Source organism: Petromyzon marinus, chromosome 1 (genome assembly GCF_048934315.1).
Source record: "Petromyzon marinus isolate PM22_M1 ecotype Great Lakes invasive population chromosome 1, UKy_Petmar_22M1.pri1.0, whole genome shotgun sequence".
In the NCBI taxonomy this organism is placed as follows: domain Eukaryota; kingdom Metazoa; phylum Chordata; class Hyperoartia; order Petromyzontiformes; family Petromyzontidae; genus Petromyzon; species Petromyzon marinus.
Window position 1 is genome coordinate 3722631 of NC_133667.1, and position 25886 is coordinate 3748516.

Consider the following 25886-nt stretch of genomic DNA (forward strand, 5'->3'; position numbering starts at 1 on the left):
TACATAATTTCCTTTAAAAAAATATAGGTGAATTAGCAAGACAAAGACCTCACGTGCAACCTTCAACATGGCCTGCAATGTATAAAGCTACACGGGGAGGCATTTTTTTTGTTTAGCCTATTCAGATCAAAAACGCGAATTGAATGGGTTTAAATTGGTTTGCGCAAACGGTCGACCGGAACCGAACCCCTTGAAATCAATTGTGAACGATACTCGGTTAAAGCGGGTTTCGTACGCAAAACAAACAAAAAACAGTTTAGCTGGTAGGCACGCCGCGTGAAGACGCGATCTAACGTGGTGCTGACGGGGCAGGTCACTGCGAGGCAGGGCCTCGCAGTGACTCGGCTGACTGCCGGCTCAGTGATGGCACGGGCTCACTTGAGCTGACTTTGCCGGCACAGCGATGGCACGGGCTCACTGACCGAGCTGACTTTGCTGGCTCAGTGATGGCACGGACTCACCATAACGTTTCTGGCTCAGTAATGGCACGGGCTCACCCAAACTTTACTGGCACAGTGATGGCACGGGCTCACTGAGCTGACTTTGCTGGTATCAGTGATAGCACGGGCTTACCCTAACTTTACTGGCTTAGTGATGGCACGGGGCTCACACTGACTAAACTGACTTTACTGGCTCAGTGATGGCACGGGCTCACAGTGACTCAACTGACTTTGCGGGCTCAGTGATGGCACGGGCTCACACTGACTCAACTGACTTTACTGGCTCAGTGATGGCACGGGCTCACACTGACTCAACTGACTTTACTGATTCAGTGATGGCACGGGCTCACACTGACTCAACTGACTTTACTGATTCAGTGATGGCACGGGCTCACACTGACTCAACTGACTGCGGGCTCAGTGATGGCACGGGCTCACACTGACTCAACTGACTTTACTGGCTCTGTGATGGCACGGGCTCACACTGACTCAACTCACTTTACTGGCTCAGTGATGGCACGGGCTCGCACTGACTCAACTGACTTTGCGGGCTCAGTGATGGCACGGGCTCACACTGACTCAACTGACTTTATTGGCTCTGTGATGGCACGGGCTCAGTCTGACTCAACTGACTTTACTGGCTCTGTGATGGCACGGGCTCACACTGACTCAACTGACTTTGCGGGCTCAGTGATGGCACGGGCTCACACTGACTCAACTGACTTTACTGGCTCAGTGATGGCACGGGGCTCACACTGACTCAACTGACTTTACGGGCTCTGTGATGGCACGGGCGCACACTGACTCAACTGACTTTGCGGGCTCAGTGATGGCAAGGGCTCACACTGACTGAACTGACTTTGCGGGCTCAGTGATGGCACGGGCTCACACTGACTCAACTGACTTTATTGGCTCTGTGATGGCACGGGCTCACACTGACTCAACTGACTGTGCGGGCTCTGTGATGGCACGGGCTCACACTGACTCAACTGACTGTGCGGGCTCTGTGATGGCACGGGCTCACACTGACTCAACTGACTGTGCGGGCTCTGTGATGGCACGGGCTCACACTGACTCAACTGACTTTGCGGGCTCAGTGATGGCACGGGCTCACACTGACTCAACTGACTTTACTGGCTCAGTGATGGCACGGGGCTCACACTGACTCAACTGACTTTACGGGCTCTGTGATGGCACGGGCTCACACTGACTCAACTGACTTTGCGGGCTCAGTGATGGCAAGGGCTCACACTGACTCAACTGACTTTGCGGGCTCAGTGATGGCAAGGGCTCACACTGACTCAATTGACTTTACTGGCTCAGTGATGGCACGGGGCTCACACTGACTCAACTGACTTTACTGGCTCAGTGATGGCACGGGCTCACACTGACTCAACTGACTTTACTGGCTTAGTGATGGCACGGGCTCACACTGACTCAACTGACTTTGCGGGCGCAGTGATGGCACGGGCTCACACTGACTCAACTGACTTTGTGGGCGCAGTGATGGCACGGGCTCACAGTGACTCAACTGACTTTACTGGCTTAGTGATGGCACGGGTTCACACTGACTCAACTGACTTTACTGGCTCAGTGATGGCACGGGCTCACACTGACTCAACTGACTTTTCGGGCGCAGTGATGGCACGGGCTCACACTGACTCAACTGACTTTACTGGCTTAGTGATGGCACGGGTTCACACTGACTCAACTGACTTTACTGGCTCAGTGATGGCAAGGGCTCACACTGCCTCAAATGACTTTGCGGGCGCAGTGATGGCACGGGCTCACACCGACTCAACTGACTTTGCGGGCTCAGTGATGGCACGGGTTCACACTGACTCAACTGACTTTGCGGGCTCTGTGATGGCACGGGCTCACACTGACTCAACTGACTTTGCGGGGTCTGTGATGGCACGGGCTCACACTGACTCAACTGACTTTACTGGCTCAGTGATGGCAAGGGTTTACACTGCCTCAAATTATTTTGCCGGCTCAGTGATGGCACGGGCTCACCCTGACTCAACTGACTTTACTGGCTCAGTGATGGCAAGGGTTTACACTGCCTCAAATTATTTTGCCGGCTCAGTGATGGCACGGGCTCACCCTGACTCAACTGACTGCGGGCTCAGTGATGGCACGGGCTCACACTGACTCAACTGACTTTGTGGGCGCAGTGATGGCACGGGCTCACAGTGACTCAACTGACTTTACTGGCTTAGTGATGGCACGGGTTCACACTGACTCAACTGACTTTACTGGCTCAGTGATGGCACGGGCTCACACTGACTCAACTGACTTTTCGGGCGCAGTGATGGCACGGGCTCACACTGACTCAACTGACTTTACTGGCTTAGTGATGGCACGGGTTCACACTGACTCAACTGACTTTACTGGCTCAGTGATGGCAAGGGCTCACACTGCCTCAAATGACTTTGCGGGCGCAGTGATGGCACGGGCTCACACCGACTCAACTGACTTTGCGGGCTCAGTGATGGCACGGGTTCACACTGACTCAACTGACTTTGCGGGCTCTGTGATGGCACGGGCTCACACTGACTCAACTGACTTTGCGGGGTCTGTGATGGCACGGGCTCACACTGACTCAACTGACTTTACTGGCTCAGTGATGGCAAGGGTTTACACTGCCTCAAATTATTTTGCCGGCTCAGTGATGGCACGGGCTCACCCTGACTCAACTGACTTTACTGGCTCAGTGATGGCAAGGGTTTACACTGCCTCAAATTATTTTGCCGGCTCAGTGATGGCACGGGCTCACCCTGACTCAACTGACTGCGGGCTCAGTGATGGCACGGGCTCACCCTGACTCAACTGACTTTACTGGCTTAGTGATGGCACGGGCTCACACTGACTCAACTGACTTTACTGGCTTAGTGATGGCACGGGTTCACACTGACTCAACTGACTTTACTGGCTCAGTGATGGCACGGGCTCACACTGACTCAACTGACTTTTCGGGCGCAGTGATGGCACGGGCTCACACTGACTCAACTGACTTTACTGGCTTAGTGATGGCACGGGTTCACACTGACTCAACTGACTTTACTGGCTCAGTGATGGCAAGGGCTCACACTGCCTCAAATGACTTTGTGGGCGCAGTGATGGCACGGGCTCACACCGACTCAACTGACTTTGCGGGCTCAGTGATGGCACGGGTTCACACTGACTCAACTGACTTTGCGGGCTCTGTGATGGCACGGGCTCACACTGACTCAACTGACTTTGCGGGGTCTGTGATGGCACGGGCTCACACTGACTCAACTGACTTTACTGGCTCAGTGATGGCAAGGGCTTACACTGCCTCAAATTATTTTGCCGGCTCAGTGATGACACGGGCTCACCCTGACTCAACTGACTGCGGGCTCAGTGATGGCACGGGCTCACCCTGACTCAACTGACTTTACTGGCTCAGTGATGGCACGGGCTCACACTGACTCAACTGACTTTACTGGCTCAGTGATGGCACGGGCTCACACTGACTCAACTGACTTTACTGGCTCAGTGATGGCACGGGCTCACACTGACTCAACTGACTTTGCGGGCTCTGTGATGGCACGGGCTCACACTGACTCAACTGACTGCGGGCTCAGTGATGGCACGGGCTCACAGTCTCATGCAGCCAGCTATGACTACAGGGTTTGGTGGTACATGTTGTTTGTCGTTTATTGTGAAATTTCGGTCACAGTTCCTATGATCACCGTTACATTGCATTTATGGTTTTATTTTGGTGATTTCGAAAAGTTTTTTGGTTTGGCCATGGTTGTTTGCTGTAGTACGGAGCTAAACGGATGGCTTTAATCTAAGTTGTCTTGTGGTTGTTGCTGTTGTTGTTTGACTTGCATCCCACTGGGATATTTGCACACAGCGTTGGTGTACGGTGCTTTTGTCTGGAAGATTTTGCTGTTTTTTACTGGATTTTTCTGTTTGCGCAGTCACTTTAAGATGTTTTCTTGTTCATGTTTGTTGCGGTTGCACCCGATTCAATAGCCGAATGGCTCACAGGGCTATACCAAATAAATGAAACTGAACTGCAGGGATTAATATTCTTGGTTCTTTCGGTAAAGTCACCACGTAGAAGGGAAATCATAAAGTAATAAAAATAAAACAATTAAATTCTCACGACTTTTCGATTTTTTTCAAAATGTTATTGCTGCGATTTTCACACCCGATGATGATTGCTTGTGTTGCAATCGAAACGTCGTGAGAATTTTTTTTTTATTATTTCCCTTCTACGTGGTGACTTTACCGAAAGAACCAAGAATATGAATCCCGAGCAGTCAACGAAAGCTTTAAAAGTTGAAATCAACATTTGACCCAAGTGACTTTGCTGGCTGTTTAACCTTGAGTGCGCCCCGACCGTGACGTCACTCGCAGCCGTCCAATCACTGCGCAGCGTGCCGCGAGCAGGAAGTGGCGGAGCTTGCGGCGGCTGAGCAATGGCTGCGTCGGCTCGGGTTGTGCAGGTGAGAGGTGGTGAGAGGTGGTGAGGGTGGTGAGGGGTGGTGAGAGGTGGTGAGAGGTGGTGAGGGGTGGTGAGGGTGGTGAGGGGTGGTGAGGGTGGTGAGGGGTGGTGAGGGTGGTGAAGGGTGGTGAAGGGTGGTGAGGGTGGTGAGGGGTTGTGAGGGTGGTGAGGGGTGGTGAGGTTGGTGAGAGGTGGTGAGGGGTTGTGAGGGTGGTGAGGGTGGTGAGGGGTTGTGAGGGTGGTGAGGGTGGTGAGGGTGGTGAGGGGTGGTGAGGGTGGTGAGGGGTGGTGAAGGGGTGGTGAGAGGTGGCTAGGGTGGTGAAGGGTGGTGAGGGTGGTGAGGGGTTGTGAGGGTGGTGAGGGGTGGTGAGGGTGGTGAGGGTGGTGAGAGGTGGTGAGGGGTTGTGAGGGTGGTGAAGGGGTGGTGAGGGTGGTGAGGGGTGGAGAGGGTGGTGAGGGTGGTGAGAGGTGGTGAGAGGTGGTGAGGGTGGTGAGGGTGGTGAAGGGGTGGTGAGAGGTGGTGAGGGGTTGTGAGGGTGGTGAAGGGGTGGTGAGGGTGGTGAGGGGTGGAGAGGGTGGTGAGGGTGGTGAGAGGTGGTGAGAGGTGGTGAGGGTGGTGAAGGGGTGGTGAGAGGTGGTGAGGGTGGTGAGAGGTGGTGAGGGTGGTGAGAGGTGGTGAGAGGTGGTGAGGAGTGGTGAGGGTGGTGAGGAGTGGTGAGGGGTGGCTATGGTGGTGAGGGTGGTGAGGGGTGGTGAGAGGTGGTGAGGGTGGTGAGGGGTGGTGAGGGTGGTGAGAGGTGGTGAGGGTGGTGAGGGTGGTGAGGAGTGGTGAGGGGTGGCTATGGTGGTGAGGGGTGGTGAGAGGTGGTGAGGGTGGTGAGGAGTGGTGAGGGGTGGTGAGGGGTGGTGAGGGTGGTGAGGGGTGGTGAGGGTGGTGAGGGGTGGTGAGGGTGGTGAGGGTGGTGAGGGGTGGTGAGGGTGGTGAGGGTGGTGAGGGGTGGTGAGGGTGGTGAAGGGGTGGTGAGGGTGGTGAGGGGTGGTGAGGGTGGTGTGGGGTGGTGAGGGTGGTGAGGGTGGTGAGGGTGGTGAGGGTGGTGAGGGTGGTGAGGGTGGTGAGGGGTGGTGAGGGTGGTGAAGGGGTGGTGAGGGTGGTGAGGGGTGGTGAGGGTGGTGTGGGGTGATGAGGGTGGTGAGGGGTGGTGAAGGGGTGGTGAGAGGTGGATAGGGTGGTGAAGGGTGGTGAGGGTGGTGAGGGGTTGTGAGGGTGGTGAGGGGTGGTGAGGGTGGTGAGAGGTGGTGAGGGGTTGTGAGGGTGGTGAAGGGGTGGTGAGGGTGGTGAGGGGTGGAGAGGGTGGTGAGGGTGGTGAGAGGTGGTGAGGGTGGTGAAGGGGTGGTGAGAGGTGGCTAGGGTGGTGAGGGGTGGTGAGGGTGGTGAGGGTGGTGAGGGGTTGTGAGGGTGGTGAGGGGTGGTGAGGGGTGGCGAGGGTGGCGAGGGGTGGTGAGTGGCTAGGGTGGTGAGGGGTGGTGAGGGGTGGTGAGGAGTGGCGAGGGTGGTGAGGGGTGGTGGTGAGTGGCTAGGGTGGCTAGGGTGGTGAGGGGTGGCTAGGGTGGTCGGGGGTGGTGAGGGGTGGTGAGGGTGGTGAGTGGCTAGGGTGGTGAGGGGTGGCTAGGGTGGTGAGGGGTGGTGAGCGTGGTGAGGGTGGTGAGGGGTGGTGAGGAGTGGCTAGGGTGGTGAGGGTGGTGAGTGGCTAGGGTGGTGAGGAGTGGGGAGGGTGGTGAGGGGTGGTGAGGAGTGGGGAGGGTGGTGAGGGGTGGTGAGAGGTGGTGAGGGGTGTCTAGGGTGGTGAGGAGTGGTGAGGGGTGGTGAGAGGTGGTGAGGGGTGGTGAGGAGTGGTGGGGGTGGTGAGGGTGGTGAGGGGTGGTGAGGGTGGTGAGGGGTTGTGAGGGGTGGTGAGGGTGGTGAGGGGTGGCGAGGGTGGCGAGGGGTGGCGAGGGTGGTGAGGGTGGTGAGGGGTGGTGAGGGTGGTGAGGGGTGGCGAGGGTGGTGAGGGTGGTGAGGGTGGTGAGGGGTGGTGAGGGGTGGTGAGGGGTGGCGAGGGTGGTGAGGGTGGTGAGGGGTGGTGAGGGTGGTGAGAGGTGGTGAGGGTGGTGAGGGTGGCTAGAGTGGCGAGGGTGGTGAGGGGTGGTGAGGGTGGTGAGAGGTGGTGAGGGTGGTGAGGGTGGCTAGGGTGGTGAGGAGTGGCTAGGGTGGTGAGGGGTGGTGAAGGGTGGTGAGGGGTGGTGAGGGGTGGTGAGAGGTGGTGAGGGGTGGTGAGGGTGGTGAGGGTGGCTAGGGTGGTGAGGGGTGGTGAGGGGTGGTGAAGGGTGGTGAGGGGTGGTGAGGGGTGGTGAGGGGTGGTCGGGGGTGGTGAGGGGTGGTGAGGGGTGGCGAGGGGTGGTGAGGGTGGTGAGGAGTGGTGAGGGGTGGTGAGGGGTGGCGAGGGGTGGTGAGGGTGGTGAGGAGTGGTGAGGGGTGGCTAGGGTGGTGAGGGTGGTGAGGGGTGGCGAGGGGTGGTGAGGGGTGGTGAGGGTGGTGAGGGTGGTGAGGGGTTGTGAGGGGTGGCGAGGGTGGTGAGGGTGGTGAGGGTGGCTAGGGTGGTGAGGGGTGGTGAGGGGTGGTGAGGGTGGTGAGGAGTGGTGAGGGTGGTGAGGGGTGGCGAGGAGTGGCGAGGGTGGTGAGGGTGGTGGGGGGTGGCGAGGGTGGTGAGGAGCAGCGAGGGGTGGCCAGGGTCGTGAGGGGTGGTGAGTGTTGGTGAGAGATGGTGAGAGACGGTGAGGGGTGGTAACTGGTGGTAAGGGATGGTGACGGTCTTCAGGGGTGGTGAGTGATGGTGAGAGATGGGGTGGTGATATGTGACGAGGATGTGTGTCTCTATTCCATTTCCTACGGCAATATGTTCACGTGCTAAATTTCAATGTCACAAGGTCTGCTAACTGCAACGAGGGGAGATAATGCGTGTAATTTGCTCTCCAGACATGTAGCGATTTTACTTTTCGGTCAATCGCGAGGGGCGATGATGGGTTACTGGGACTTGCGGATGCACTGCGTGACGCGTCAGAAGAGATGGAGTGATGTGGTACAGGAGGACGTGGAGCTGAGTGGACTTGCCGATGACTGGTACCAGCGGTGTCAAGATCGGCCTCTCTGGAGGAGGAGGCTCGTGAAGGACGCTACTGGGCAGTTGGAGGCAGTCGCCCTCCAACAACAACGGAGGGCGGAGGAGCGACGCTCACAACAACGAGCGGAGCGCCGGGTGGCTAAAGCACAGCAAGTTGGCACAGTAGGGGGCACAGGTGGTGCATCAGCCAGTCGTTTCAGTCATCTCATTCAGTCGACCCGTGGCACCTGGGTCTGCCCCCATGACCTCTTGCCAGCGGGCGTTCGACACCTCACGTGGCCTCAAGGTGCACATGGCCTGGCACAAGCGTCGTGGTGACGTCACCGCCACTTAGTGGCGAATGGCGGTTGTTGTTGGGGGTTACATTGAGGTATGTTGTGCCCACACTGCTGCCCGTTGTCGTGGCGCTCCGCCTCTGCGTTATCGCTCCCGTGCCCGCCGCTCGTGGGAGCCGAGACGAACTTCACTTGCGACAACACCAACCAGCGCTCAAAGATTGTCGGGGCCTTGGAAGTTTGCGTCGGTGATGTCGGCTGTGTCGAGATAAGAGTGGGCAAGGCGCGGTGCAGCGAGCAGCAGCCTTTTGTAACATCGTGAACAATTGTGCTGTCATTGTAAATCCATTAGCTCTGGTTTTTGATGAACGTTTGGCAACTTTTTTTTTTCTCCCTCCGCGGTAGTTACGCATATCGGCAATGCACCGCGTGGTGGCAATTTTCAGGTTTCATCACACTCGGGGAGAGAAGTACCTGCGTGGGCTTTGTGACAGGCGTGCAGAGGAACGGGCGCCTGTTAGTTCGTGTTAGCGCCGCCGGGGACTGTGCGTGAAGATTGCACAATCGCTGAGAATCATCACTGCCTGGCCCGCAAAATTTTGACTTAAAGCTTTCGTGACTGCAGGGATTCATATTCTTGGTTCTTTCGGTAAAGTCACCACGTAGAAGGGAAACAATAAAAATATAAAACAATAAAATTCTCACGACGTTTTGACTGCAACACAAGCAATCATCATCAGGTGTGAAAACCACAGCAAGAAAATTTGAATAAACAAAAATTCTTGCTGTGGTTTTCACACCTGATGATGATTGCTTGTGTTGCAGTCGAAACGTCGTGAGAATTTTATTGTTTTATATTTTTATTCTTTTATTGCCTGGCCCGTGTTAGATTCCAGGGCATCAGGAGACACTCTGGGAGGTTCCGTAACTTCATGGAATGTCGGCATAGTTTATTGATCTAGGGCAGGGGTGGGGAACGTCCGGCCCGCGGGCCATATAAGACCCGCAAAATCATTTGGTGTCTGGCCCTGCCAAGGCAACCGCAGGCGGGACTCGAAATTCAATCAATCTAGGAGCAAACCTGGAAAAGCAGTTGCGAATAGCAACATCGTCAATACCAGCTAACATCATCACATGCCTCGCCAGAGAGAAGCAGTTCCAGCCCATCGCATTAGGGGTGAGTTAATTAAATGTTTGACCAAATATAACAGGCTAATTTTTAAGTTGATAATTTTGTATGGCCCGCGAATGATCTTATATAAATATCCAAATGGCCCTTGGCAGAAAAAAGGTTCCCCACCCCTGATCTAGGGGGGCTGGCCTGTACATTTTCAAGACCTCGGATTGCTGCAAAGTGTGGTGCGTATACCTCCCAAGTTGTAACCAGTGAATTCTGGGGTGAGGCAGGGGTTGTTTCCTCGTCCGTAAATTGTCATATACTTACATAGACCGAGTGCCAAGTTGGTTTGCTTAATTACAGTGGGGAGTGTTATTGGTGTTTTAAGCAACGCTTTTTCAAGGTTCTATCTTGCTTCCCGTATTCTGATAAGTAGACGCTTAGGGGAACATGACTGATCACCGTTAGCAGAATCTCAGGCTACCAATGTGATGACTTTCTATCCATAGGTTACAGCAGTAGGCTTAGGTGAGGCTTGCTATCCGCGTGCTACAATATTCCAACGATGGTACTTTGTTTATGTGGTTTGCTTCACCTCGGTGACCTTGTCTACCAACCGGGTTCTCTGTGCTCGAGTATTCCTGGATGGTGGAGGAGGTTGAGGGGTCAGCCACATGCCTCGTGGCTGCATCGGATTGGCAATTGTTGTTGAGACTTGGGGATAGGAACGGATGCTAGGTCAGAAGGTACTGTCTTGAGGAAGAGTGATCAATCACACGAGGAATCTTGTGAGGCGAGTGACTGGAGATGCACCGAGCGAGATGCTGCAGGTGGGCATCGTGCAGCAAATGGGTGGTGTGGGAAAATCGGAGACGGCACAGATATGTATTTAGCAACAAGCAGAGACACGGAACAGAGATGTATGGATGGAGAGAAGTATACGGAGATACCACAGGAAGCTGTATTGAGTCAGGGAAGGAGAGAGACACATGGCATGGGGATGTATTGAGATAAGCAATAATATTTCAAAATACTTTTTTTTAAAACACGCTTCAATGAAATGTACCGTACGAATAATGGCAGAACCCCACGACTCCAGGAAGTGTCCCCGAAGCTTGCCACAACGTAAGGGGCCGTGGTGATTTACAGCCAACGTGAGTTGAGCGTGGACAATTAGACCCAAGCCGAAACATAACATATAAAAAATATATTTTTTTTATAGAATATAGTATTGTCATCAGTATGACATAAGTATACCGAGTTTGCAGTCGATAACACATTGGGAAGTGGGTAAAAATTGAGTTACAAGATTTGAGGATACGACAACAGACAGAGTTGAGGATACAACAGACAGAGTGAGTTAAATAAAAGCGTGTAAATAATAATAATAGTAAAAACAGTACAAGATAGGTTTGGAGTGAAGAGAGAAGCTTTGAAGATGCAGTATCAGAGAGGGAGCGAGACAGAGGAAAGAGCATGAGTATAAGAAATAACCTTTGTGTGACCAGAAATAGCGTTTGCCGATGCAAATTGTTGCTATATTATCTTATTTTTCATTTGTTGAACGCCTTAGCTCAACGCGCTTTGCATAGTTTAATAGCGGTAAAAATATAGAGTGATTTAGATGGCAAGGGCGTGCAAGGGCCGAGGAATGAGTGACGGTAACAGAGGGCACCATCGGGTCATGAAATGGCAAGAGAGTGCCAATTACAACTTCAGAAACATTTATTTATATCAGGGGCACCAATTGTGGTGTGATGTTATTTTTCTTGCCTGGTATGCAGGAGGGTCGGGGGTTTGGTCCTGACCATGATGCCCGCATATTTGGAGTTTGCATGTTCTCACTTGTGGTTGCGTTGATTTTTTTTCTCCAGGTCCTCCGTTTTTTTCCTCCAACATTTAAAAAACATGCATTGAGATTATTTTGATTATGTTGCTTCTCTAAATTTCCATACCATCAGCCACTTTGTTGAGCTATCATTTGTGGCCAGATTGCTTATGAAAAAGAAGTGAATATCTCAGTGCGCTTTGCCTGGTAGGGTGGGGATGGTTTAGTTGTGTTTGTGTGTTTTCGGGCAATTTGTTTTTCCTTTCCTTACTTTGCACTCCTATCGTGAGTTTGTACTGTTGGTTTTAACGTTCATACCCAGCCCTACCGGACGTCTGTGGAATCGGATTCTTCCAGCATAAATAAGTATTCTGATTCAGATGAGCGATAGTAAGTAATGATTTTTTTAATGCAAATTCGTGATCCGCAAGAAATTGAGTGATGAGAGAAAGGTAAAGAGAATGAGCCTGGGCCGAGGGATAAGCTTCAGTTTTCCAGATTTTCTGCAGAATATTATGGGGCTACAGTATTTTAAATATATGTGATGTTTTCACTTTTCCACAGTTGGTCAAACCGCGTATTCCACTGATCAAGTTTCGTAGCAGAAATCCTCCCAAAGTTTCTAATGGTAAGTTTTAAATTTTTATTTGCTCCTTTTTCTAATTACAAGGCCAAGTGAAGGTAAAAAAAAAATGTTTCAGTCTTAACATCCATCTTCGTTTATTTGCATGAAACTTAGGAAACTGCCAATGGGTAGCCATATTTCGGTGGCTGAAATATTATTGAAATGTGTTGTTGCTCTGGAGATCGGCCGATTGATGATCAATTTTCGGTCGCCGCGTTGATAGCATTAGTTGTGATTTCTCGCTTAACAAAGTGGGCCGCATGAAGGCTGCCATCTTACACTCCAATTTTGGAATAAAAACCTATATTAAAATAAGCATTTACAGGTTCTAGATTTGAAGCTTTCGTGGCTGCAAGGATTCATACTCTTTGGTTTTATTCGGTAAAGTCACGTAGATGAAATTAAACAAAATAAAACAATTAAATCACGACGTTTCGGAGAAGGAAGCTTGTGTTGCCTCCGAAACATCGTGATTTAATTGTTTTATTTTGTTTTATTTTATCTACGTGACTTTACCGAATAAAACCAAAGAGTACATTTACGGGTTATTTGCCTTTTTCACTTTTACGATGTCTGCACAAAATCTATGAATTGGTTTCCCTTAAACCTATACTAAATTGTAGATTGTCAAGACATCATTACTGCTACTGTAGTAAAGGTGACCTTTATCATTGTCCATTTTTGTATAAAGTCAGTACAGTAAAACCTTGGATTGCGAGCATAATTCGTTCCGGAAACGTGTTTGTAATCCAAAGCACTCGTATATCAAAGCACTCGTATATCAGTTGTGATCACGTGACGCTCGACAGACAAAGCATATACGTACTACTACTCGTATTGCAAGAGCTCGCTCGTTTATCAAATTAATATTTACTTAAAATTTTTGCTCGTCTTGCAAAACACTCGCAGACCAAGTTACTCACAATCGAAGGTTTTACTGTATTTCAAAACACCTTTTTTCTCCCATTTAACAATGAGCAAGATTAACCAATTGTGCTTACACCTAAAACAAAGTAAACAAGTGTTAGCAGAATATTTTTAATGGTGTCGATACAATATATAAAAAAATGTATGGTATGACACTAATCACAATATCAGTTTCTCATGAGATTGTATATTACAATTTGATTGTTTTGTTTTTGTGATTTGCTGTACAAATATCTTCATCTCATCTGCAGTCAGTCAACATAAGCCTGTCGTAAAAATATTAATACAAATTTACAACCTGGAATAATGAGAAAAGGTTTTCCCCTTTTTTCTGGCAACAAAACAGGTGTGAAGATGTGAAAACACCCAAACTGAAACCTTTTTACAAGGAATCATGTGTGCATTAACCACAATGCTTGTGGTCAGAATGCAAACAAAAACCACACTGACAATATGATGCATTGTCCTTGAATCTGATTGGTCCACACCAGAGACAGCTTTCTTCGAAGCCTCGACGAGGAGAAAACCTATTCTCATATTTTGGTACTGGCAAAATGAGGTCCCATGATGTAGCTGCTCAACCGATAATAATTATAATGTACATACTGTCAGTTACACGTAAAATCATCGAATAAATAAAAATGCGCAATGGCATAAATTATTTTGGACAACATTATTCATTGAATTCATTTATTGGACAATAGGTATTTTAGTTAGAACTTACATTGTTGTGCTTTTGTTATTTAAGACTTATTTTGTTACACATTTAATGTAAACGGAATTATATGAGCTAATATATGTATGATATGATATTGTTGTAAAACAGATGAGCAGGAGATGGAAGTTATGGAGTTAAGGGGTTAACTGGAATTCGTTTTGACCTCGATTTGTCTGTGTTGAAGTCAGGGGCGGAGCCAGGATTTTGACTTTGGGGGGGGTGCTGACTTCAATATTCTGAGATATCCAGTGTAATTTTCGATTTAAAGCTTTCGTGACTGCAAGGATTCATCTTCTTTGGTTCTTTCGGTAAAGTCACCACGTAGAATGAGAATAAAATAATAAATTGATAAAATAAAATAACACAATAATATTCTCACGACGTTTCGGCCACAACACAAGCGACCTTCATCAGGTGAAGGGACGACAGTCTCAGGTGAAGGGACGACGGCTGAGCCCCCCCCCCGCCCCCCCCTGTGGCTCCGCCCCTGGTTGAAGTGCAACATGTTAGATGCGTATGCATGCAATATGTATTTTTTTGTATATTCCTGTGTGTACAATTATACGTGTGTGTGTGTGTGTAGCAATGAGTGCATCCTACACGTACTTGGTAATCTCCGCTATGGAGTTCCTTGCATATCAGCATACGATTTCCATGAGATATTTAGTAGTTATACAAGTTGTTTCTCATCTATGGGACAGTTTTTTTTGCCAGATTCACAATGATGAATGCATACATTATCAAAGCACTTTTATTTGCATGTTTTACTACAAGCATGTGTAGTTTATGCAGACTTGATGCTGTGTAATAGGGTGTCTATTTGGTATTTGGACATCTTAACACCTCCTGTATTACTACCGATATTTCAATGTTTACCCATTGAACTTGTCCTAGTGGTGTGCTACTTAATTACTCTCCTTCAACACTGTTACCTTGCTTTTCTGTACTTTTTATTGGATTAAATTCCCTTTTGCGCTGCGTTCCAAATTTAAAGACTTGGCAATCTTATTTTCAAACTTTGAAGCTCAGCCACCCTCTTGAGGAAACATTTTAAAATGACATTGCCAATTGTGATAGTTACGACGTACATTTTGTTTATGCCCACAAAATGTTTTCCCCATGATGATCAAAACTCTTGGTCATTTCACCCCACCACAACCTCTTGCGATAGGTTATAATGACTATTTTAGAGACAAACATGATGCAGCTAAGACTTTCTTTATTTACTGCTCATTCAGTGGTGTTTCCCGTCTATTTATATGCGTGCACTTTAAAGTAAATGCATTATTTATACGCTTGCTTTGTTTTTATAGCTCAGGAATTGGGAAAGACTGCCATCAATCTGGTAGGCACAGCAGGCTCGATGCCGGTGAAGAGTCTGCCAATGGAGACGCTAGACCCGTTGCCTCCACGTTTCCGGCGTAAGGCCCTCGACACGATTGAAATGGAATACATACAGGTGGGTGTAACACATTACAATTATCAACAGCAAAGCATTTTGAGGTTATTATTTTGCCGTTTCATCGTTCCCAGTTGTAAACACTGCAACGTGATATTTCAGCATTATTTTAAGTGTTATTTTCAATGTTTGTGCAGTATAATTTCGCTTGTTTTTCTCAATAACCCTTTTCTTCCCTTTCCACAGCGAGGCGGTCCAGATTGAGAGACATGCACTCACCATTACTTGGTGGTTGCTGAAGATTAAAAGAGAATACTGAAATGGATCACCACATCCAGCACATGCTGCTTAGACTTGTGGCAAGAGCCAAAGTCATACATACAACTTGTGCATAACTTACAAACACGAAGTGTACTGTTATACAAGACACAGTCTTATGTCACCTGAGTCTAAGCATATGCACCAATATATCTCCTATTAAATTATTATATTACTCAGAATTGCATTTTGTGGGAACTGATATTTTTGTTTTGGGTTTCAGTGACATGGCCATTTTTATTTGGTCTGATTGTTAATTATCAAACTGCTATGGGCCCCATTTTACCGTATTAACACAAATGTATTTTCCTGCATTACCTAATAAAGTTATTATATAAAGGTAGGTCCTCTTTTTGCCATTTACTATGAAGTAGAACTTTATTTGTAAATTTCCTCAGTTTTATTTATAGTAATTATTTATTTTTTACATTTTAATAATAGTGTTATAAAAGTTATACAGGGTGTTTAAAATATATGGACCCAATTTCAAAGCAGTATGTTTCACGATGGCAACATGTTACAATTACACAAAAAGTTCCAAACGTTTAATCGGTTATCAAGTTTTAACAACCATTTTATAAATGCTCTCTGTGCCCTCTACCTGCTGTACGGACAACATCGAGGCGATAGTTGAATTCGTCCCAAACGCCTCTCAAAGTGTCTTCTTCCACTGAAGTCACCGCTGACGTGATTCTGTTTTTGAGGTCATCCAGATTAGTCGCTAATGGTGGCACAAAAACACGGTCTTTGACGTATCCCCACAAGAAAAAGTCACAGGGTGTGGTGATGTCTGGGGGTGATCTTGGGGGCCAAAGAGTGGAGCGCCAAGTCTTGGGGTCCCGTGCGACCTATCCAACGTTGAGGCAGTGTTGTCTTGCGAATGACTGAGGCTAGGGGCTGTTTGTGCGCTGGGAGAGGCATCGAGCGGTTATCATTTGAAACTCTGTGCCCCGCCCTCTCTATGCCCCGCCCTCTCTGTGCCCCGCCCTCTCTGTGCCCCACCCTTTCAAGTGGTAAGAGTTTTATTCATGGGCGGTTTGTGGTTGCAGAGATATAGCGATTTCAAATCGAGTCCATCTTTTTCAAACGCCCTGTATAATACAGGGCGGTTAATGAGTGACAAAGGTTCAGTGAAAATTGCTCGTTAATCAAACATTTATTAAAGGTAGAAATAAGAAATAATGAAATTACATAATAGCATACGACGTTTCGATTGCAACACAAGCAATCATCATCAGGTACAGAAGAGCTAAATTTAAGAGAGAGGAAACACATAACCGCAGATATATACACAGACACCCAAGTAAAGGGTATTAACACATACACCAGGGGATACAGAGAGACGGAGGAGCACACTAAATCAAACAGGGTTTAGCAAAATTTGGAAACCATATAAAACAACACAGACGGTCGGTCAAAACACAATTAACGCATGTGCTGGTTGATTACGCTTTTTCAAAGACTGCTAAATTACAAGTTAAGTGTGAAATTTAAGAGAGTGATAGAATACAGACGGCATACACATTAATAGACATCCAAGCAGAACGAGTTAGCACAGAGATACGTGGGGAGAGACATGCACACGGTGAAGCAGCATCTCTGTGTCGAGGCCTTAAATAGACAGAGACGGCGGGGCTGGGACTGAGAGGCAATGGGACACAAATTAGCATGAAGAGAGTATACATCAAAGGACGGCGCGGGTGGATGACACAAGTTATATTCTTAGTTCTTTCGGTAAAGTCACGTTGAAGGGAAACAACAAAATAATAAAATATATATAAAACAATAAAAATTCTCACGACGTTTCGACCATAACACAAACGGTCGTCTTCAGGTGTGTCGGTTTGCATACATTTATTTTTAAACGGTGTATTTATAAAACAAAAACGTTAGCGCCACGTGCAGTGATTGGCAGTTTACTTAGAAGGACTAGTCCATCTATGTTCTGAAAAGAGGAGGGGGGAGACGATTTTTTTTTTATGTATGCTGTCTGAAAGCCACTGTAAGCGTGAACAATCAGTTAAGACCTGAAATGGTTTATCAAATCTTTCCAATGATTGCTAAGCCAGAATCCATCTTCTCGGTTGAAATTGTTTTATATATTTTATTATTTTGTTGTTTCCCCTTCAACGTGACTTTACCGAAAGAACTAAGAATATGAATTACTGCAGTCACGAAAGCTTTAAATCAAAATGACACAAGTTGTCAAGCACATGGGGGCTGCGGAGGAAGCAGCGGCACACACTCTGAGACAACCAAGGCACACACACAGGCAGAGACAGCACAGTGACACAAACCCAAGCCAAGACACAAAGCTAGACACACCAGCAGAGACAACACAAAGAGACAGACTTCATAGCTCCCCGTAGAGGTGGTTCAAACTTGATTTGACGCTTTTGTCACTGCAGAGTAATTCCTGCAGTGAAAATTGCTCGTTAATCAAACATTTATTAAACGGTCATCGTTTTCCCATTGACTCCCATGTTCAAAGCGGAGTTACTTTTCAGCCCCCAAATTTTCCCATCTTAAATTTTTTTTTAGTTTGAGAAATCCAAATTATACTGGTAGGAACGAAGTTGTAAACTGAGTGTACCAGCCTGCAATAGATTAATGTGTCCGTCCGTCCGTCCCCTTTCAATACTTTAACGAAGTGAAATCTCGTGCTGTTGGGTGTAAAATCAGCAATAGACAGCGCATAGACTTGATATGTCTTATTGCACCCAACATTTGGAAGTCACATGATCTCATTTGCGAACTTCTACCAGCCCACCCTGCAGGGACCTGTTATTTAAAAATAAAATAATAAACACATCAAATGTACCGCTCACCACACATGAAGAGCCACGGCTTGCAGGTGCCAGACCTCCAGTGTCTCTTAATTAGCGCCGTCACCCCCCCCCTACCCACGTTCAACGCGACACCCATGCACTCATTGCACACAAAGTGCGTGCCACAAATGAACCCACAACACCTTGCTGATCTCGGCAAGGAGTATAAAGCATCACGTGAACTACGGTCATCCTCGCAGCGGCTTTTTGGCTCGCCATCGAACAAAGATAGCTACTGCATTACACTCTTTCAGATGAGACTCTGCGGCCGTCTGGAACGCTCTTCCGCTATTAGGAAGCTACTGCAGCTATGCACTTTTAAATCTAGGTTGAAAACATTTCTTTAGAACTGCTTTTTGTGTTGGTTTTTTTTTGTCCTTCCCCCGCACCTCTGATTAACATGGTTGGTTACGTACGGTGCGAAAGAAGTTGAACATATTCACATACACGACGCCCACGAATTCAACACGATGCCTAAGCATTTAGTGCGACACCCAGGAATTCAACACGTTGACGAATTCAACGCGACGTTGACACGCGTTCAACACGCCGCCCACACATGAGCTTGCTAATTGGGTAGCTGTGAAATTTGTAGATCCCTCATTGACCACTTCTGACCTTAGGTCATAGGGGTGACATCTACACGCAGAATGGCAATGCTGCGTGTAGACACAATTATTTGGTAGGTCTGCTGCAAGCACAATTAACAAAACACAATTGTGAAAAACACTGCCTTTAAATAAAATATATACAATTAGGCAACGTTTTGAGCACCGTCTCAACAGATAGTACAGCCAGCCCTTCACAGGGAGTGGCTACTTCCTTGCAATATTTCAGGCATTGTGACCTTACCTTGCTCCATGATATTCTTGGTTCTTTCGGTAAAGTCACGTAGAAGGGAAATAATAACATGATAAAAATATAAAACAATAAAATTCTCACGACGTTTCGACAGCAACACAAGCAATCATCATACCTGATGATGATTGCTTGTGTTGCGGTCGAAAACGTCGTGAGAATTTTGTTTTATATTTTTATTATTTTATTATTTCCCTTCTAGGTGACTTTACCGAAAGAACCAAGAATATGCATCCCTGCAGTCACGAAAGCTTTAAATCAAAATTTGCTCCATGATGTTATTTAAGCTGAGGGGCTTCCCGTCCCCAAGGATCTCAGAATCGCTCAGAAAATCTGCAGAACCTATTCTTGGGGGGGGGGCTATAGATCCAACCGCAATTTGTTTCCTGAAAGATGATAATAGGTGTGGTGTTGCAATAAAAAATTATAGAATGAAAGATTCATGATAGCACGCAGCTGATGCATTTTCCATATCGGCAACGCACGACCACCGCTCATCCTTACAGTGCTGCGAGGCACTCTAAACCTCCGAGCAAAGGCTGCGGTAAGCCACCTCTCGGACGTGTAATGTCGACGGTGGGGCCTGACGCTCTCTTTCAGCTAGCCGGGAACACGTCCGTCAGCCAGGATATCTGGTAATATCTGGACTGTGTACCCAATGCAATCATTGCAGCTGCGTGAGCCACAGTCCTGAACCTCATCCATTTTCTCTTAGCATAAGGAGAAAGGGGGGGGGGGGGATGGTGCCAAACCCAGCTGCAAGTGATGAAATGCGAATTTCATCAGCTGAGACGAGGCCTTTGTTGGCTTGAATGGAGTGGGTGGAAGCCTAGCAGGTACATCTTACATATGACAAGCGGATCCTGGTGTCAAGAACATGTGCCCGTTTTCGCTGTTCTGTCTCGACATAGTCCCGCAGATGCTCTTTCCCTGGACCCAGCGTGCATCCATAATGCGCCGATGCTAGAATAGTGTGTTCGCGATGACAGGCTCATGGGCTGCACAGAAGTTTATCAGCCCCCTACCATTGTTATTGAGCTGATCTGGCCCATGCATTCCAATTACTTTGGGCCCAGGTTCCTGCGTTATTGACCCACTTTGGCATTAAAATCACCCACCAAAATGGCTCTATCCCTATGGGTCAATTTATCCAGCACCTGGGACGGGATGTAATAGAAGGTACAACTGCGATTGTGCCAGGCTAGGTGCACTTTGAAGGCCACATGACGTGTCAAATGACGAAATGTGCAGTGGACACCTACGGGCTATATCTGCCCATGGATCGTGATGAAGTGTCAAATGCTGGGAGGTGCATCGACTTGCTGAAGTTTAGCGACCCAGCGCTTTGTTCATTGCTGTGAGCATCATTGCCGTCCACTGTTGTAACGCGACTAGCCTCCAACTGCCGAGTCGTGTCACGTGTACACAATCGGATACAATTTGCTCTCCCCTATAACAATAATGCACCGTTATAAATGCACACAGACACATACGATACACATAGACACTGTCACATTCGCGTAAAGACTTTCCTACACAAAGTAACACTCGGCAAGTACAGGCGCGTCTCGCCTAACGAACAACAATACCTTCGGCGAAAATTGCTCGGCAAGTGAAAACTTGTTCAACGATCATCGTTTTCCAATTGACTCCTCCCCATGTTAAAAGCTGACCTACGTTTCAGCCCCCCCCCCCCCCCCAAAAAAAAAATCCACTCTTGAACAACTTTTTTTTAATGCGAGAACTGCCAATTATCATTTTTTAAATAAAGTCATACATCAAATGTAACAACACACATGAAGAACTACAGTTCAAGATCCCCCATATAGCCAGAACAGACTGTTGGGGCAAGTGTTTTTCGCGGGCACCTATGAAGGCCGGCACGGCACAGTGGGTGGGTGACCAGTACCACGCACGAATGGCGAGGTTGACACGCCGTACCAGGTACTCATTTGAGGCTGAGTTATCCCTCGGGGAGGCCCCAGGAACGGTTCAGATAATCACTGGCATTGGCCATGAGCGGGACTCGAACTCGGGAGGCTGGGTTCGCAGTGCTGCGCACGAGCCCTTACACCACCACTCCCCACACACGCTGCTGCTATGTTATGTATATCGTTTATTGTACATTTTCAATCACAGTTCCCATGATCACTGTTACATTGCTTTTATAGCTTTATATTGGTGATTTCGAAAACGTTTTGGTTCAGCCATATTTGTTTGTTGTAGTACAGAGTTAGACTGATAACTTTCATCTAAATTGTCTTATGGTTGTTGTTGTTGTTGTTTGACTTGCATCCCACTGGGATTTTTGCACACAGCATTGATATACGGTGCTTTTTCTGGAAGATTTTGCTGGTTTTTTTACTGGATTTTTCTGTTTGCGCGTAGTCACTTTAAGATGTTTTCTTGTTCCTGTTTTTGTTTGTTTCGGTTGCACCCGTTTCAAGAGCCGAATGGCTCACAGGGATATACCAAATAAATGAAACTGAAACGAAACTGAAAACTGCATTACAGTGCCACCACGAGGCACCTTTCCTCCACACAGTCAAACTCAGCACAGCACAGCTGCTGAACATCTGCAGGCCACCGTGCGCCCCCTGCCACCATGGGGCCGCATATTCATCGATTGGTCTGGGCCCGATAAGCAAACATTCTGCTCGTTGCGCGAACAAAAGGGGTCTGAATTCAAATTGCTCGTTTCGGCGAATTTTTGTTCGTAGAAAGGATGGTCGTAAAGCGAGACGCGCGTGAAGCATGAAGTGTTCGTGAATCACATCCCACAATGCTGATCCTCAATCTTCTCCGGTGGCTCTCAGTTAAATCAAGAACGATTGGTGTTTAGCTAACACCGCAATGGTGAATCCCATAGTAAAGCTCCAAAGTGTAATAAAATCTAGATTTTAAGTTTTCGTGACCGCAGGGATCCATACTCTTTGCAGCAGGCCGTTCCTTGCTATCCCTAAAATATGGTTTCCCTTTTCTGCATTGTCCATTCCCTTATTTTAGTACAGTTGTAAGACTCCGCTTTTATCCTCAGCATTCGATTCAAAAGTTACCTCTTCAATAGCGCTTAATTTTCCCACCTCTTCCTCTAGTGCAGTGGCTCCCAATAATTTTCTTATTTACCCCAACCTACAACATATAGACGTTACGTTTAATTAAGTAAATGAGTAATCACACCTTAATTGCATTCACACCTAAATGGTACAATATATTTATAGTTAATGAAACTAAATAAACGGAACAAAATGTACGTTATATTTATAATGTAATCATTGTACTTTAATAAAACCTAAAGAAATCACAACTGTACAGTTTAAGCCGAGTCACCATCAGCATGTAACAGAAGGCCGTTGAAGTTCACTAGATGTTGAATTCTTTTGATAGCGATGGGCTTGAATAAAACTGGTAGGAAGCTCCTGGTTACACCACCAGCCCACAGGGGATTATTGTGTCCGTCCGTCCGTCGTGCATCCAAAAATGGGAGGGGTGGGACTGGGTGGAGAGGGGAGGGTGGGGAGGGGCTGGGTGGGGGGTGGGAGGGGTGGGGCTGGGTGGGAGGGGTGGGGCTGGGTGGGAGGGGTGGGGCTGGGTGGGGAGGGGCTGGTCACCCCGTGGTGCCCTTATAAAACTCAACGTTTAACCTACTCATGCCGGCTTGTGCCCGCCCTCACAGTCGGGCATATTTGCGGAATACACCACGTGGTGCCGCCGTTGACCCTGGCCACTGACCGAGCAACCCAACGTTCCTACCAGCTCCCTCCGCAAGGAATGTGTTTTAGTATTTTTGCAAAACGCGATGCATTTTTTCTTGTTCTCTTGTTTCCCCTGTTCCTACATTCCTGCCACCTTCACTTGACACACTCCAACTGCTCACCTCCACTGGCGGTCACCACGTCTGCATTCAAACCGCCCTACTTACACACACAACTCCTTAGCCTTGACATTTCTCCCATTTTAGTAAAACAAAAATGTAGCTGTGATTTTCACACCTGATGATCATTGGAAGGATGTTATTAACCAGGTTGTTCTATCATATCTGCCGGGTACTCGTCTATTTTTTCCTAGTTAATCCCCCCCCCCATGCCCAGCGTTTCGTATTGTTGCTTCATTGGCATTGTTGCTTCATTGGCATTGTTGCTGCATTGGTATTGTTGCTGCATTGCCATTGTTGCTGCATTGCCATTGTTGCTTCATTGGCATTGTTGCTGCATTGGTATTGTTGCTGCATTGGCATTGTTGCTACATTGGTATTGTTGTTACATTGGCATTGTTGCTGCATTGGCATTGCTGCTTCATTGGCATTGTTGCTGCATTGACATTGTTGCTGCAGTGGTGTTGTTGCTGCATTGGCATTGTTGCTACATTGGCATTGTTGCTGCAGTGGTATTGTTGCTGCATTGGTATTCTTGCTACATTGGCATTGTTGCTGCATTGGCATTGTTGCTGCATTGACATTGTTGCTGCATTGCCATTGTTGCTACATTGACATTGTTGCTGCATTGGCATTGTTGCTGCATTGACATTGTTGCTGCATTGGCATTGTTGCTACATTGACATTGTTGCTACATTGACATTGTTGCTACATTGACATTGTTGCTACATTGGCATTGCTGCTGCATTGGCATTGTTGCTGTATTGGCATTGTTGCTGCATTGGCATTATTGCTACATTGACATTGTTGTTACATTGGCATTGTTGCTGCATTGACATTGTTGCTGCAGTGGTATTGTTGCTGCATTGGTATTGTTGCTACATTGGCATTGTTGCTGCATTGGCATTGTTGCTGCATTGGCATTGTTGCTGCATTGACATTGTTGCTACATTGACATTGTTGCTACATTGGCATTGCTGCTGCATTGGCATCGTTGCTACATTGACATTGCTGCTACATTGGCATTGTTGCTGCATTGACATTGTTGCTGCATTGGCATTGTTGCTGCATTGGCATTGTTGCTACATTGACATTATTGCTACATTGACATTGTTGCTGCATTGACATTGCTGCTGCATTGACATTGCTGCTGCATTGGCATTGTTGCTGCATTGCCATTGTTGCTACATTGGCATTGTTGCTGCATTGCCATTGTTGCTGCATTGCCATTGTTGCTGCATTGCCATTGTTGCTGCATTGACATTGCTACTGCATTGGCATTGTTGCTACATTGACATTGTTGCTGCATTGACATTGTTGCTACATTGGCATTGTTGCTGCATTGGCATTGTTGCTACATTGACATTGTTGTTACATTGGCATTGTTGCTGCATTGACATTGTTGCTGCAGTGGTATTGTTGCTGCATTGGTATTGTTGCTGCATTGGCATTGTTGCTACATTGACATTGTTGTTACATTGGCATTGTTGCTGCATTGACATTGTTGCTGCATTGGCATTGTTGCTGCATTGACATTGTTGCTACATTGGCATTGCTGCTGCATTGACATTGTTGCTGCATTGCCATTGTTGCTACATTGACATTGTTGCTACATTGGCATTGCTGCTGCATTGGCATTGTTGCTGCATTGGCATTGCTGCTGCATTGGCATTGTTGCTGCATTGCCATTGTTGCTGCATTGCCATTGTTGCTACATTGCCATTGTTGCTGCATTGGCATTGTTGCTGCATTGGCATTGTTGCTACATTGGGATTGCTGCTACATTGGCATTGTTGCTGCATTGACATTGTTGCTGCATTGGCATTGTTGCTGCATTGGCATTGTTGCTACATTGACATTATTGCTACATTGACATTGTTGCTGCATTGACATTGCTGCTGCATTGACATTGCTGCTGCATTGGCATTGTTGCTGCATTGCCATTGTTGCTACATTGGCATTGTTGCTGCATTGCCATTGTTGCTGCATTGCCATTGTTGCTGCATTGCCATTGTTGCTGCATTGACATTGCTGCTGCATTGGCATTGTTGCTACATTGACATTGTTGCTGCATTGACATTGTTGCTACATTGGCATTGTTGCTGCATTGGCATTGTTGCTACATTGACATTGTTGTTACATTGGCATTGTTGCTGCATTGACATTGTTGCTGCAGTGGTATTGTTGCTGCATTGGTATTGTTGCTGCATTGGCATTGTTGCTACATTGACATTGTTGTTACATTGGCATTGTTGCTGCATTGACATTGTTGCTGCATTGGCATTGTTGCTGCATTGACATTGTTGCTACATTGGCATTGCTGCTGCATTGACATTGTTGCTGCATTGCCATTGTTGCTACATTGACATTGTTGCTACATTGGCATTGCTGCTGCATTGGCATTGTTGCTGCATTGGCATTGCTGCTGCATTGGCATTGTTGCTGCATTGCCATTGTTGCTGCATTGCCATTGTTGCTACATTGCCATTGTTGCTGCATTGGCATTATTGCTGCATTGGCATTGTTGCTACATTGGGATTGCTGCTGCATTGGCATTGTTGCTGCATTGCCATTGTTGCTACATTGCCATTGTTGCTGCATTGGCATTGTTGCTACATTGGCATTGTTGCTACATTGACATTGTTGCTACATTGACATTGTTGCTGCATTGGCATTGTTGCTGCATTGGCATTGCTGCTGCATTGGCATTGTTGCTGCATTGGCATTGTTGCTACATTGGCATTGTTGCTGCATTGGCACTCGTACACCGCCCGTGCTTCTGGTGTTGTTGGTACACTTGGACTACGCCCATCCCCAAACCTTTATAAACTGTTTGCCTTTAGAGGCGGACCCCTTTGCCTGATGGCGACCGCTTGTGTTGCGATCGAAACGTCGTGATTTTTTTTATCTTTTATTTTTCTTTACCTTCGTGATTTTACCGAAAGAACCAGAGTATATATATTACACACACACGTGTCTCACAGACAAGGCCTCATGAAAGCCTACATCTCATCCCTTTCTGTTCCATCTCCCACAGC

At 47.5% G+C, this 25886-nt stretch overlaps 2 protein-coding genes across 2 annotated transcripts in view; one reads left to right on the top strand and one right to left on the bottom strand.

Moving 5' to 3' along the window:
• Positions 1-25886, bottom strand: part of LOC116940030 (small conductance calcium-activated potassium channel protein 2-like) — a 191632-nt gene that overhangs the window by 97111 nt on the left and 68635 nt on the right. The window lies entirely within an intron of this gene.
• Positions 4817-15631, top strand: KGD4 (alpha-ketoglutarate dehydrogenase subunit 4). The gene is made up of 4 exons (XM_032949175.2): positions 4817-4924; positions 11866-11929; positions 14885-15030; positions 15217-15631. Exons 1-4 carry the CDS (start codon positions 4898-4900, stop codon positions 15232-15234), a joined length of 255 nt encoding a protein of 84 aa, XP_032805066.2. The 5' UTR covers positions 4817-4897; the 3' UTR covers positions 15235-15631.